At 38.5% G+C, this 14735-nt stretch overlaps 1 protein-coding gene across 1 annotated transcript in view; it reads left to right on the top strand.

Annotated features, from left to right (window-relative positions):
- Positions 1-14735, top strand: part of RANBP17 (RAN binding protein 17) — a 164836-nt gene that overhangs the window by 127104 nt on the left and 22997 nt on the right. The window contains exons 22-24 of the mRNA XM_026061315.1: positions 4708-4922; positions 6121-6259; positions 12158-12324. Coding sequence (XP_025917100.1) covers positions 4708-4922; positions 6121-6259; positions 12158-12324 — 521 coding nt within the window. The remainder of the gene's footprint in view (positions 1-4707; positions 4923-6120; positions 6260-12157; positions 12325-14735) is intronic.

Below are 14735 nucleotides of genomic sequence, written 5' to 3'. Positions count from 1 at the left end.
TTAATTTTGCTTCAGCTTTCAGCTGTTGGAGCAGTTACTGCTCAAGGTCAGCGATGAGGTTAGCCACAGTAGCACAAAACAATTTCCTGCTCGCGCAGCCCAGGTAGCATTTGGATGTGGATTACATTTTACCACATTTTCCAGTAGCCAGACACAATTATTTCTAATGAGCTTTAAATTGCTTCTCGAACACGTATTTTGAAACTTAGTGGGGTAATCCGTTCAGTGCTAGCAACTTAGTAAGATAACAGTTCTTTTTCCAATTTTTGGTTAAACTGATTCTTGCTGTATAATAGGTATTTTTAATCAGCAGCTTAGCTTAAAAGTGGAGTGCTCACTGTTCTCAGTTAGTGCTCGTCTCCTCTCCTTGCTTTCACGATCGTTGTTCCACAATATATTGCTCTTCATCAGGGACTCAAATTTCATAACCTGTTTTTTTTTGGCAAATTTATCTTGGCTCTGTGCTTGCTTGTAGTGCTGATTTGAGAGATTTTACGCATGTTTTGTTGTTGTGGCAGCTTTAAAAAATTAGTTGTGAAGCTATCTCTCATCTTTGATTCATGTTTTACTTTTGTTTTTTATGTATGGCCACTTCCTTATTCTGCCCTAACATGTTAAATGCCAGGAAAGTGTATGTTCAAAACCATCTTTATGGGGCAGCAGTGAATAATAAAAAATATGAAAGGGAGGAAGACACAATATAAATTTTTCCCTATAAATACGATAAATTTTCACAACCTTTGTTTAAGCTCACCAAAGTCCTTTTTTAGCTTCCATCCAATTCACACACATTAAGACACGGTTTAGTTGTATTATTATAAATACTGCTTATTGGACTGAGCTGTAGAACAGGCCCTGCTGCAGTGCAACTCAGCCAGAAGCTAATGATATTTGTCTGATAGCTGCTGCTGTAGAAGCAATTAGGAAGGCAGGGAAAGGGAAGGTGCCCGTCCTGGTGTGCTCCCGCGTGTGGGAGGGAGGAGGGAATATGCTGTGCAGAGAGCCTTAAGAATTTGGTGTAAGTTGGATTTTTTTATTTTACTTTTAACACTCGGTAGTGACACCAGAACTTCCCTGATTAGTCTCTACAGAGTTTTCATTTTGACAAGAACTGTGAATTTCAAACATAATTTTTAAATTCTGCAGGCAAAAGATCATTATTACATTGATTTCATTTCTTTAAATTGTTTCTTTTAACAATAGAAATGAATAAAAATGTATTTTGGTCCTCAACTACAAGGATTATGAATGTAAACAGATCCTCCATGGCTGAGGAGCTGTTCTTGACCTGCTTCCAGGTACCTCACTAAATTAGTTTATGTTCAGTAGTATTCGTGGTGTGTGAAAATATTCCCCTGAAGCTCCTGCTAAATGTTACAACTAGATCATTTTTTTATGTAGTCAGGCATAGCACCATACTTGGTATTTTTTTCAATAACTAATGCTAAAGCGCTAGTCTTTGTTCTAGCACTATCTCCATTGAATCATAGGTTGGTGGCTTGGGGCATTGGTAACAGGGACCACAAGGGCTTTCACCTCTGCTGCTGGTTTGAAATCAACTGTTCCTACTCCTAGGCTCTTTTAAAATGAGCCCACGAACGCAGAACACTTCTCTGTGGACACTATCCACTTGCAAAAAGCAGCTTTTTATCTTGCGCTAATCCCAAATTCTTCTCCAGGTTTTTACTAGAGGGCTAGGCACTGATCTCCCCTTCTGCTGCCCCTGCCCAGGGTGGGGCAGCGGGGTTTGTGCCTTCCAATATTGAAGATGTTATGCTGATAAATGGATTTAAAGTTTTAATGATAGAGTAGTTTTTTTCTGAAGTAATAAAAATGATGGCAGCTCTGCACTAGCATGTACCCGCCAGCCTTTGTGTTCCCAGGCTATGGTAGTCCTAGTTTCCTTCCACCTCTTTCCTCAGCATTCTGGTTTTTCCACTGACTTCCAATTAATTTCCATATTAAGTAGCTAATTGCTGCATTGACAACTCCTGAGCTCTTTCCATCTGGTGTTGCATATTTTACCGAGCGCTTCAAGGAGCTGGGACCCCGTGGTGCTGCCCTGGGAGAGCTCAGCGATGAACTTGAAGGCTCTCCTTGCCGTGGGTCTAGGACTTTGCCTTGCCTTCTTTCTGAAGCCAGATACACAGTTGTATTACTTAAGTTCAGCTTTGCAACTGAGGATTTAGCAGTGGAGAAAACCAAATAAGGTCAGGTTATGAAACTTTTGTCTTTTTGTCTTTTGTCGTAAAAATGGTACACTGTTTATACTGTGGCTTTCAAAAAAAAAAAAAAGTGTGCTCCTTCCCACTTTATCTCACAGACAAAATTGAATTTTTTCCCAGAATTTGAAATTCACTGATTTTCTCATTTACTAGGGTAAGTCTCCTCAAAAAGGTTGAGGCTAATTCAGATGACATGGCTGGGATGTCCAAAGTGGTTACTGTAGGAGGCTAAAAGGAGTTTATCTTTTTTTATTTTAATTTTATTCAAATGTAATCTCTGGATAATATAAAGTATTACAATAAACACTATCCAGGTACATGAGAAGATGATCATCTTTTTCTGATGTGTTCTACTTTTTAAAGACAGTCTTTTGGCTTGAGGTAATTTTTAAGGTAACGGATTTAACCCCATTTGGAAGGAATTTCCATCCAGTGGGAGTCACTGGGATGGCAGCCTCTGCACACTGTGTTCATGACTACACTATTCAGTAGAGCGGAGGTACTTATATGACCATTTACAGTATCATTTACAGTATCATCAAAATTCTTTATTTTCATTCATAAAAATTAAAACTTTTGATATCAAGAGAACTCAAGTTTCATCGTAAATGAGCATCTTTCCTAGCTATTTGATTCTTCTCCTGTCTTCCGTAGTTCTAGTGATGCCGTTCCCACTTCTTGTAGGCCTCAGCTACTACTTCTAAGTAATTCCCTGATTGGACTCCCGTCTTTTTATTATACTAGTGTACTCTTCCTTTACAATCTGCCAGATATGCTGCCTTGTATTAGGTAAAAGTGATGAAGAACATTAATGTTTTAAACGATAACTATCCTTTTTATGATATTGCATTAAGCTATACCAAATGGGTAATATTTTGATGGGTTGCATGCTTAGAAACAAGGTTTTCCATCTCATTTTTCAAAGTGTAAAATGTAAATTCTTCCTTGTTGGTAATCAGTAACATGAAGAAAAAAGAATGAAAGTAAGGGAGGTGTATGATCTGCGCATGGCAATTTGCATGGGTGGAAAGGAAAGCTGTGGGGAGACCCAGTTTTGTATCAGGCCTTAATATGTATTAGACAATATTATGTTCCTGTGCTTTTGTCAGTTTAAACATTAGTTCTGAATGGACACTAATAGTAATTGCTAAGGTTGCCACACCACTGTTTAGTAGCCAACCAAGTAAGGGAGAAAGCGATTCACTGTTTTGGCTGTTATTCTGTGGCTTCTGTGAGGCCTCGGATTCAGTTCCCCAATTCACCGCTGTGATTTCTAGGCGATCTCGGGTAAGATTTTTAGGGGCATGTTTGAATAGCCTATTAGAGAAGCAAAATTTATTTGTCATAACTACCTCTTGGAGCTGGCAGCGTTTGGGGTTTTAAATGGTGAATAGTCCATTTCACTTGTTGCTCCTTAAGCCAAGGTGTCACAATAGTCACAACAGCGAAGTTAGATACCAAAAGCAGGTGAGTTGAGCATATGATCTGTAGACTCTTGTGCTTTTATTTGTAAGAATACTTTTAAAAATGCAAGGTTACGTGTCGTTTTTGTCTAGTTAACAAGCATGAGCTGCTGCTGAGTAATAACAGAGTGCAGGAGCAGGCACTTGGTTTCAGCGCAAGCCGGGCTTGCCAAGGGCAACGTCAGTTGGGGCTGACCTAATGAGGCTGCCTCATGATAGAACTTAAGTGCTTAATCTTTGCTGTGTTCGTTTCCAGTATTTTAGCTCTCTTTCATTAATTGCTTCAGGTTATAAAAACACATTTTAGTCATGAAGACAGACTAACTCTGGGGTGTTGTGAGGATGAGCATTAAATTATTACAAGATGCTTAGAAAACTTGGTCATGAGGCCTTATGAACAGTTAGATTGGTATGGAAGGTTGCAGAGGGATCTACTGTGCTGCCGCGCAGCAGAGCCAAAAGTCACTGTTGCCTGTTAATAGCAACAGCAAATATTTACAGTTAGCTGCAATTTTTACATTATAAACATGGAGTTTAATTAAAGTCATTCCCATCTGTGACTGGTAAAATAGAGGCTTTTGTAATGGTCATATTTGTTTTCTGAGGGATATATTAAGTGTGTGTATACATCAGCAACCATCCCAAGAGACCTTCATGGTAATGGATCAAAACTAGGCTATGCTACAGCATGCGAAACTATAAAACCATGTGTTGCTACTCTGTTCAGATTAAGGAATTCAAGCTAAAAGACCCAGTCATGGGTGTAAATCAATAATGGGAATTCCGTAGCTTATATTTTTATTTTTGCATTCTAATCTTTGGTTGCTTTTAAGCTCTAGTCATGCCTACTTAACCAATCTTTTTACATCAACTGCAGAAACAAATCTTCTTGCAAATATTAATGAAAATAAAGACAAATAAAAAAATTAATTTAGATAGTGCCATCAAAATATTGTAGATTTTCAGCCGCTTATATAAGTTTCTTTCTTTCTTTCTTTTCTTTCTTTTTATGAAAACAGGTAATCAGATCCTCTCTCTTGGGACTTTGTCAAAAGATCAGGTTTATCCGTTGAAACTCAAGGGCATTTCCATCTGTTACTCTGCACTCAAATCTGCCTTATGTGGAAATTATGTCAGCTTTGGCGTCTTCAAGTTGTACGGGGACAACCACTTTGACAATGTACTTCAGGCCTTTGTCAAAATGCTGCTTTCAGTATCCCACAGTGACTTGCTAGTAAGCAATTACTCATCTTGGGAGTCTTTACGTGAAATGTGAAATAACACCACCACAGACTTTGTATTGTTATAATGAGACAGAGGGATCTAGAACAGCTCAAACGCAGTTTTCAGTCCAATTACTTGAATTTATTTATATAGCGACATCTAAAATGCAGGTATGATAGAACTGCATATGAGACTGCAGCGTTTCCAGAATTTTCAGTACGCTTGTTTTGAAAAAGCGAAAAGCCAAATTCTGTCCCTTTTTATGGTTGTACACCTATTTAAATTACCTGGGTGCACTGGAAAGCATCCTCACAGATTCAGCTGCTCTGCAATTAGTTTCAATCTGTAAATTGTAACTGTGTATTTTCTACAAGATTTTTAACTTTCTGCAAGATTTTCTGCAAAATCAAAAACTTTAAAACTAAAGTACACTATTTTGCTGTCTTGACTCCATGTTTTCACTTCTCTGTGGGAAGACAGCCAGTCTTGTGCACTATCAGCCTTAATTTGAACTGTGACACTTTCTTGATGCTGTTTTTGTTCAGAACTGCCATTTTCTCGCAGTAAGGGACAAGCTAGATAGTTAGAGGTGGTTAATACCCAGATTTGTGCCTGCCACAAAAAAGACAGCCCTTAGAACTGGAAAAGTTGCTCTCAGACCAAATCAGTGTATTGGCTCTATAGTAAAATATACACATTTGGCACTTTACTAGCAATTCCCAAAATAAATGCCTTAAATAAGGGTTGTTAAGAGCAGGATGCTGATTGTGGCAATGGGTTCAGGCAGGTGCCTTTGCCTGCACGGAGCCTGTTGGCAGTCAGCAGGCTGACGTACAAAGGTGGATCTCGGAGATGCTTTGGGGAAATCTGTGATAAATCTCAACAAGGTTTCCTGCCGAGGTTCCTGCCGGCTGCCGTCCTGTCAAACTGAAGCCCTGAGCACCGTGGTGGGCTGCTTTTGCTAGACTGATACTGTTATGGTATTACAAAGGGTTTATGTTAGACTAATAGTGAGCTTATATTCTGTGGGAAATTTGAAAAGTAGAAATATACCATAAAACAGAAAATATTTTGTCTATAAAAAGGTCTGGATTTAATGGCTAGATTAGAATTGATCACATGATAAAAAATATGTAAAATAATTTTTCTATCGGCTGTTAATGTTGTCAACACCCGTATTTACTATCAATGTATACTTTCTTTTTCAGCAATATCGAAAACTAAGCCAGGCCTACTACCCGCTGTTGGAATGTCTGACCCAAGATCATATGAGTTTCATTACCAGCCTAGAACCCCATGTCCTAATCTATATTCTTACCTCAATATCTGAAGGACTAACTGCACTAGGTAAGAATTACTTAAACTCAGCTAAAGAAAGAATTCAAGGAATAGATACTTAAGATTTATTTGTAACTCCAAAAGTTAATGGAGAGATTTTCAGCGAAACTCAGTAAAATGTGTTAGTATATTTCCCTGCTTGAGCAGGGGCGTTGGACTAGATGATCTCCAGAGGTCCCTTCCAACCTCTGCGATTCTGTGATTCTATACGTACAAGAATCTGCGGGGCATTGCTTTTATTTGATTGGCATAGCTGTTGTATAAATAGTGCTTATTCTGCACAGGTAGGGTATGATTTGAGAAACTTAGATATCTCTATCAGCAGAAAAAAGAAACTTGATTTTTTTTAATTATTCAGTACTTCCTGAATGTAATTCCACTTTAGAGTGGAATCGGTGTAAAAGAAGCATACTTTGAATAACGATAAAAACGCAGCAGTCTGATTGCAGGTCATTTAATTGTTTTGCACTGTTTAATGTACTCTTTTTACCAGATTACTGTCTGAAAGTTTTATTTGGGGAGGGGATAGTTAAAATTCATTTAGGATATGGAGAAGAAGACAGGGCATTTGGGGGAAGAAAAAATAAATGAGTTACATTTTGATCACATAAGAATATCATGCATTTATAAATTTTTTGACTGGGAAGCTGCCTAAAACCTTACAGTAGTCTTCACTGATTAGGGTGGTGTATTAAGAGAAAAATGGGAATGTCTAACAGTTGTGTGTATAGATGTTTCTCTGTAATAGCTAGTGTTTCTCATTACCGCCAAGTGTCAGTCAAGCCCCAAAGGAATGCATGAATGCACCGAGACTCACAAAGCATTTGCTATGGCAAACACATTCAGCAGTTCCTGCTGCAAGAGGGAAACCATTCTTAGAGAGCAAATGGGAAGTGAATAGCTAAGCAACAGTAGTAAAGAAGTATTCAGGTCATTATATTATATAATGCTGAAATCCATCTTCCCCCAAATATTTTGAGTGCTTTGTCGTATATAATGATGGTACAGCAATTTCTGCCTGTAGGATGGTTCTGCTGTGAGTCTGCCTGTTTATTGTTCACAAATGAATATATTGCGCTGAAGGTTGGCTTGACTGACAGCTACCAGTTTAGCAAGCTGTGTTCGTCATCTCTGTTATTATTCCACATTACGTCTCTTCCATTTGAGATATTGGCTATATTCATTTTAATAATTCACTAACATACCAACTTTACTTTAACAATCTCTTTGAAACCCAATTTGGATTCATGCAAAAGAGAGAGAAGAAAATGTAAAAGCTATACACACTTCAGCATTGATGTGGTGTGTTTTTCCCTCAAAAAGTGTTTCTCCTCTCACTCAAGGAGGTGGGGGAGGGTAAGAAAAGTATGTATTTCAAATTGTAGTTTAAAACTTTTGTGTTTTAGGTGTTTAGGAGTTTCATCATGAAGAATTATTAATTTTTAGGAATGTAGATGTTTTCTTAGAAACTTCAATTGATTTGAACTCCTGATATTCTTCTGATAAAAGTATCAACAGAAATTTTAACAGCTCATTTTTTTCATGTTCCCTAAGCCCACAGACTTTCTTAATCAATGGACTCCTTTAGTTTGCCTTTACTTAATATACCTACATCACTTAAAACAAATACAAATGTTGTAGGAGACTAAAACAAAGTGTTTAAGTTTTTTTTTTTAACTTCATCTAACTTTACTGAAGGTTTGGTACATGATATTCATGTAAGCCATTAAATTCATCTTTTGTGTTCAAAAAATTTTATTTGTGTAGTGAAGTGAGTAGTTTTCCACACTCTTTTAATGACTTGTCCAGATGAATTACTTGTTGAGTGTTTAGCTCTTAATACAGATTTTATCATCATCATGGGAGTTAGTTATCTGTCACTGCATTTGCTTAAGATTTATACTTCTAAAACTTTGATTCCTTTGAAAATCTTGGTATCCGGGGCATTTCCAACTGTTGGACAGTGAAATAAAAATGTATTTCTTATGAATTAATTTGTCACATACATCCTTATGCCCTTGGTAAGTGGGCAAGTGTAACCCAGTGTAGCTTTTTTCACTGAACTGTATCAATGCCACAAAAAACCATCTCCTCCTAATAGTAGAGTCAGGGCTATAAGCCATCTGAAGGGGAATTGTGTTTTAAACTGATTAGAACATACAAGTCATTTTCAGAAATGCTTATGAAATAGCTTTTTATTTTAGAAATTAAATACCAAGAGATCACTCCTGTTTCATGGAAGAGGGTATCTGACTTTCCCCTATGCCCTTCACATATGCGAAACCTTTGAGGCTCGCATTGCAATCAGCTCTAGGATAAACATTCCCCAAATCCTTATTTCTAAGGAATGTGCATTCTGTTTCTGAATACATACCTTGCTTGATTCCACAGTTTAGAAATCCTGCGAAATAATATGTATTCCTTAGGAAGCCCCTAGCAGTAAATCAGCTGTAATGGAAGTCCTCGTCTGAGCTTTCTTGTGAGGATAAACACTCCAATAGTTCTCCTCTAAAGTGTTTACCTGGCTTTTCCACAGCTGACTCAGTGGATCAGAGCCTTTTAATGTAGTCTGCCTGGCATGTTGTCACCCTAATCTCTGTGAAGCTTTTCTAATTCTCATATGATTAATAGTACAGTATGCTATTCATTGAGGAAAAAGGAAAACATTTTTTCTGTCTCGCTGCCTAATTTAGAAGTTAAATTGCTAAATCCATTTACTTTCCAGGTTTAGTCTCAAAGGCAAATAATACTGGTATTGAACTGTAAGAAATTGATGGACAGGGAAAATACCACTTAACTCTCTCTCCTTACCTTTATGTGAAAAACAGCCCAAAATCTTTTAATTTGCAGCGATTCAGTAATGTCATCAAACTGTTCAAAACCAATTTCCCTTTCAGCATGCTGTTGTCATGTTGTTAAGACCAAAAGGCATCCTCAAGTTGTTTGGTTTTTTGTTGACTTTTTTTTTGATAACATAACATACATACTCAATATTCAGTTACTTGAGCTAATGGCTGCTTGGGATTACCTACATAAGGCAAAAACACACAGATAATAAAAAAGTGCATGTTAATTCAGCCCTAAAAGCATAAAATGAATGCACGCTGGAGAAAAAGAAAACAAAAAGGGCCAGTCGATGATGATGTTGATGGGTGCCCAGAGTCATCAGCCTTGTCACCTCCCCACCACCAGCACCTACCTAGCCAGCAGGTATGAGCCCAGTTTGGTATGAACAAAGTTGTACTGAACTATTACTGGAGCCACACTGCTGACACACATGGAGCTAGTTTTGGCATCTTCTGTGACCACAGTCTGCTTGCTTAAAAACCCCCCAAATTAGCTCACAGATAATAAGAGCTGACTGGAAGTGAGAAACTTGGTTTGACTGCATTTTTTCCTGATTATCTAAGCTTTCATCTCAGTGTCTTTTTTACTCTCTCTAGTCTATCTTTTCCATCCATTTCTTCTCTCTATAGCCTAGAATTAGTAGCTCCTTGTTTCACTTTATTCTATTTATTTGGTTGGCTGGCTTGTCTCATTAAGATTTAGTGAGAAGCTATTCTGCTCCACCACAAGGTTCCACATGCCCAGAAGAGTCATTCAAGGGAGTTTGCTTGACGCTCCCTGTCTGTTATATCCTTGCAATCAAAAGAAAAAATGAGCATAGAGAAGCATATTTGATATATAGTTATGGGTAAATTTAAGTAGCTCTTAACACTCATATCAGATTCTCATGAGCAAATGATAGCATAGACCTGTCTGCTGTCCTGCTAAAATCACTTACTGTCGAATGTAAAATATCTACTTGTACAGTATCAGCATGTTTAGAACTACTGCTGTTTCGTAAACTGATGATAGTGATTTACTTTGTATTATTCAATTTAAAAAGAAATAGAGTTAAGCACTGGTTTAGAAATACAGCAGAGCCCTCCTATGAAATATGTATTTTCAAATATCTCACTTGTTGTTATTGATGGTGATTCAATTCCACCATGAATTGCATTTCTAGTTTATATGCAGGACTCTCTTAGTTGCGAGCACAATGAGCGCCAGATTCTGCCATCTGCTGTGGCGAGAATCGTAGCTTTGAACTCAGCCTGGTGCAGGCAACGTTTTCGAAGATCCTGCTCTGTTGAATTCAGTCGTGGGAAGTCCCTTGGTCCAGTGGAGACAGAGTCAAGACATCCTAGCTGACTTCCGTGAGCTGTTAGATCCCTTTAACCTCCTGCTGTAAGTCAGCCAGATGCTTTGGAGAATCAAGTCTTAGGAGTCCATTTGTAGCTGGCTTGCCTGTAAATGTTTTCTCAGTATTTATTTCAAAATGCTCTTAGAAAAACAGAATTAGTTTTTAGGTGGCAAAGAGTTAACAGTGTCAGCACAGAGCTTAAGGAGTTAAACAGACACAGATCAAAATACTTCAGTGTCTAGAGGGATGTGTTTAAATGAACACTGCAAGGTTGGCAGGCCTCCAAATTAGCGTAGTTTAAAGAATTCAAGGTACATTTAATTGGATCCTTCTAATCCCTTTTCCCTCAAAATGAGCATTTTAACAGTTTAATTCCTTTTGCAACCCCCACACATCTCTTACTCCAGTGGCCCATCTAAAATAAATACTGTGAACTATAAAGGGCCTGGAGAAGTTCTAGCTGAAGTCGGTGGAAACAGGATAGAGTCCTAAATGCTCCTCTCATTTGGATACGGTGTTTGCAATTGCAGAGAATCTCAGTTATGGCTAAACCGTGCACTCAGCAAAGTAAAGCAGTGAATGTGTACACAGAGCTTGGCTGGTGTTGGTGTCGTGAGGAACTAGCAGTTCTTTAAAAATCCGTCTCTAACCAAAACTACAAAACTGGAGCTGAGAGAGATCACAGTTGCAAATGTTAAAGTTGCAGCCACTGTTCATGGGTCCAAGAAGTCTCTCAGGTGTCAGGCCAGAAGGAGACAGCAGCTGGTAAGGGGGAAGGGCTGCACTACTATTTTCAAGAGGAAGAGGAAAGGCGAGTGCATGAGCAACAAGGACCAAAACACTATTATCCTCATCATGCTGATGCATATAAGTGAACAGAATCCTCCTTCACAGCAGCGGCACAGCAGGCAACACCTAGCAACAAAATAACTTACATAAATCAGGCAGACACGTTTACTCTGCAAGTAGGTTTAAGCTTTTAATCTCCGTTACGTATAGAAACAGTAAGTAAAGATATGAAGTGGCTTTTGCTTCTGCTTTCCAACAGTATCCTTTGCTGTCATGAATTTCTGTTTTGGGGACGTTTATGAAATATTAGCCAGTGACCATTGTTACATTGCCAGCTGTACTTAATATATTTTGACCTACTTGATTGTTAGCTGTTAAATAAAGCAACCACTGCCTGTTCTGTGATCACCTTTTTATTACCTTTCACGGCCCTGGTTCATCGTTTGCTGTCTGACGTACTGATTGTAAGCTACATGGGGCAGGGAAGCATTAAGAAATACTACTTGATAGAAACCTGGACAATAACTCTTCTGATTTATCCTTGACTCTTCAGTAGGGAGATCAAAACAGAATTTTAGTTTTCAGGCATCTGGAGTCTTCTGAATGTGAAACTGAATACCAGTAAAATCGCGCTATGCACTTCTCAATATGCAGAGCAGTGGCTGCATTCATACAGGATCCCACAAAAATTCATAGGACTTTTAGTAGATGGAGGTATCCAGGCACTCATGAAGTGAAGGATTGATACCGCTGTGTGTAAAAGTAATCTTCAGAGCTGGTCACTTCATTCATCAGAAATAGTCTTGGTGATGAATCAGTTAGCCTAAGGTCAGAAAGATTACTAAAGTTAAGCTCTCTGAGTACGACAAAATATCACTATTAATTTTTCTTTTATGGAAACAATTTCAAAACTTCTCTTTCTTTTAATGCAGATACAATTGTCTCCTCCAGTTGTTGCGCTAGTTTAGACTACATTGTTACCTACCTCTTCAAGCACATAGCTAAAGAAGGCAAGAAGACTGTAAGATGTAGAGCAGTTTCACAGGATGGACAAAGATTGCTTCATTTCATGCAGCAGAACCCAGAAGTATTACAGCAGGTGAATCATTAAATTTCTGTTTTTTTTCTGATTTCCTAATAGTATTGAACACCAGGGTAATGGTGGCCATTTAGTAACAGAATGAACCTCCATAAGCAGGTATGCAACCCTGACCAGCTTCAGCTGTGTTCTCATGATGACTAAAGATGGAAGATATTTTCCGTCATGCTGAAAAGCATGGATACTGTACTTTGCTCTATGTTCCTATCTTAAAACTTCTTATTTGTGTTTCATTTTTGTTCATAAAATCAGGTATGAGAGATCACCAATACATTTCTGTAGAAAGATGGTAGAGAAAACTCTCTAAAATATTTTAGGAGGAAGATGAATTTATGGCATTGAACCACACATTTTGGTAGTTAGATGTGTAAGTTGAATGACTGTTTGCTATTGAGTTTGAATATTTTATTTTGCAGTAGGTGACTCATAGTTGGATTTTTCAGCTAAAGGTAAATACAATAGAAACTAAATTTGGCGCTTCTGAAAAGGAAGTGGTCGCTGCAGTGCTTAGGAAGATTCACCCTTCCCAGCTCATTCATGTTTATTGTAGCCCGAGTGCATTATGGTGAGATTAAGATGTTAATAGTTACGTGTCTCCAAATTTACTTTATGCCCTATTCCGTTAAAACTTCAGTAAACTATTTAAACATGTGTATGTACAAGAATTCCTGGATTCCTGATACAGTTCCAAAGACACCATTTCAGGAGACACATTTCACAAGTCTGGAGGCTTTAACAAAAACAGAAGATGTTATCAAAATGCAGGTGGCTGTTGTGGTTATCTTTGTGTTTTTCTAATAGGTATGCTGTCATTTGGAGAAAAACTGATGTACCGTTACAGTCATCACACAGTTATTACTGTCATTTGTTTACTATTCTCATTGAAGGTGAAAAGTAACTAATGGTAACTAATATATTCCTGAAAGTATATAGCATATTGTGAGAATATCAATAATGTTTATTATTGACATCATTATCAGAATATGATGCGATTTCCTTGTCACGGTACTCGTGTTTTACTTGTCTAATAGGAGTTTTGCGGAAACTAGCAAAGAAGTCAGCGTTTGGTTATGTCAGATTATTCAGTATAGTAGCCTGTGTACAAGGACTTGAATGTGAAGGACAGAATAGCAACCTGGACTCTGGACTTTCTTGCATGTGCGGCATCCTTCATGTAATATTTTATCTGTTAATACGCAGTAATCTTTCAATTTGCAGAGTATGACTAAGCGGTGATCTGTCTTTATTAACTTCATATTCTGTAGAATATATTATATTTATTTTGAACGCAGGCTTTCACATCCTCTTTTAAATATTAATGGCTGGTCTCTAGTAGTCAGCATAAATATGATTTGCATTAGCACTAGTCATATCATATTGAGTGCCTCTGATGTCAACTACTCAGTGTACTAATATCTGACATCATCTCCCGAGGTCACTGACAACTTTGACCTTTATTCTCATGCACAGTTTCTGTAGTCTCAGAAGCTCTTTTGAATTGATTTGAAATTTTGACTCTTCCCTTTATGAGGCAGTAAAATTGATAATTATTCAGATGGGAACTGAGCACTGAGTGAAAAATCAATTCCACCCGCTCTCTGCTGCGTATAAAATTACTTCTGAGTCTGCTGGACTGAACGGATGGCCAAGGTAAAAGCAGCAGGCAGAAATCGTGGAGAGGATTAGCTGGACGAAACTAATAGCCTAAAGGGATGGCTTTGGAGATGAGGGAGTGGGCCGGTTGGGGGTTATTATCAGCAATGATGGGACTCATTGATCATATGTTTACATCAGGTTTCCATTGGGTTATAAATCAGCCCTGAATGGAAACGCAACCCAAGGCCTCGCGCTTTACCAGAGGGACGAGGTATTAGATTATTCTCATTTTCACACTCGGATGAAAAGTGAGACATTGATTATTCATCGGCTGGCCATTAAACACTGTTTTTATAGATGATTTGACTATCGTGGAAGCTAATGAACAAGGTTGCTGCTTCATAACCAGCGGTTTCAGTTTTCAAGACATCTGTGTCGGTTAAGTAATGCATAACCCTATTAAAAGGAATGGGTTACAAATTGCTTAACAGTGCTGAAAAACTAGACCCTAATGACTAATTGTGCTTTGAGTTTAGAGAGGTTTGTCAGCTCTTTAAACTAAACTGATGCAATGATAACTGCAATTATTTACTAGTCGGAGCACTTTTTCCAGAAGTGCAGCCAGGTACCTGCACTTCCCCGGCCTGCGAGCAGCGGCCCCTCGGGCTGCGCCCTGAGCGGGGGGCTCCGCCGCGCCTCCGCTACGTCACTTTTTCGCTTTTAAGCAGAAAGAGAAACTGCTCTGGGCTCTTTTCTCGGAACGGCGGCTCCTGATTTTTGCCCCCGCTCCGCGCCCGCCGCCGCCCAGCGGGGCC

The sequence above is a fragment of the Apteryx rowi genome, unplaced genomic scaffold, assembly GCF_003343035.1.
Source record: "Apteryx rowi isolate R43461 unplaced genomic scaffold, aptRow1 scaffold_18, whole genome shotgun sequence".
Taxonomy (NCBI): domain Eukaryota; kingdom Metazoa; phylum Chordata; class Aves; order Apterygiformes; family Apterygidae; genus Apteryx; species Apteryx rowi.
The sequence above is the reverse complement of the archived record's forward strand: the minus strand, read 5'-3'. Positions and strand labels throughout refer to the sequence as shown.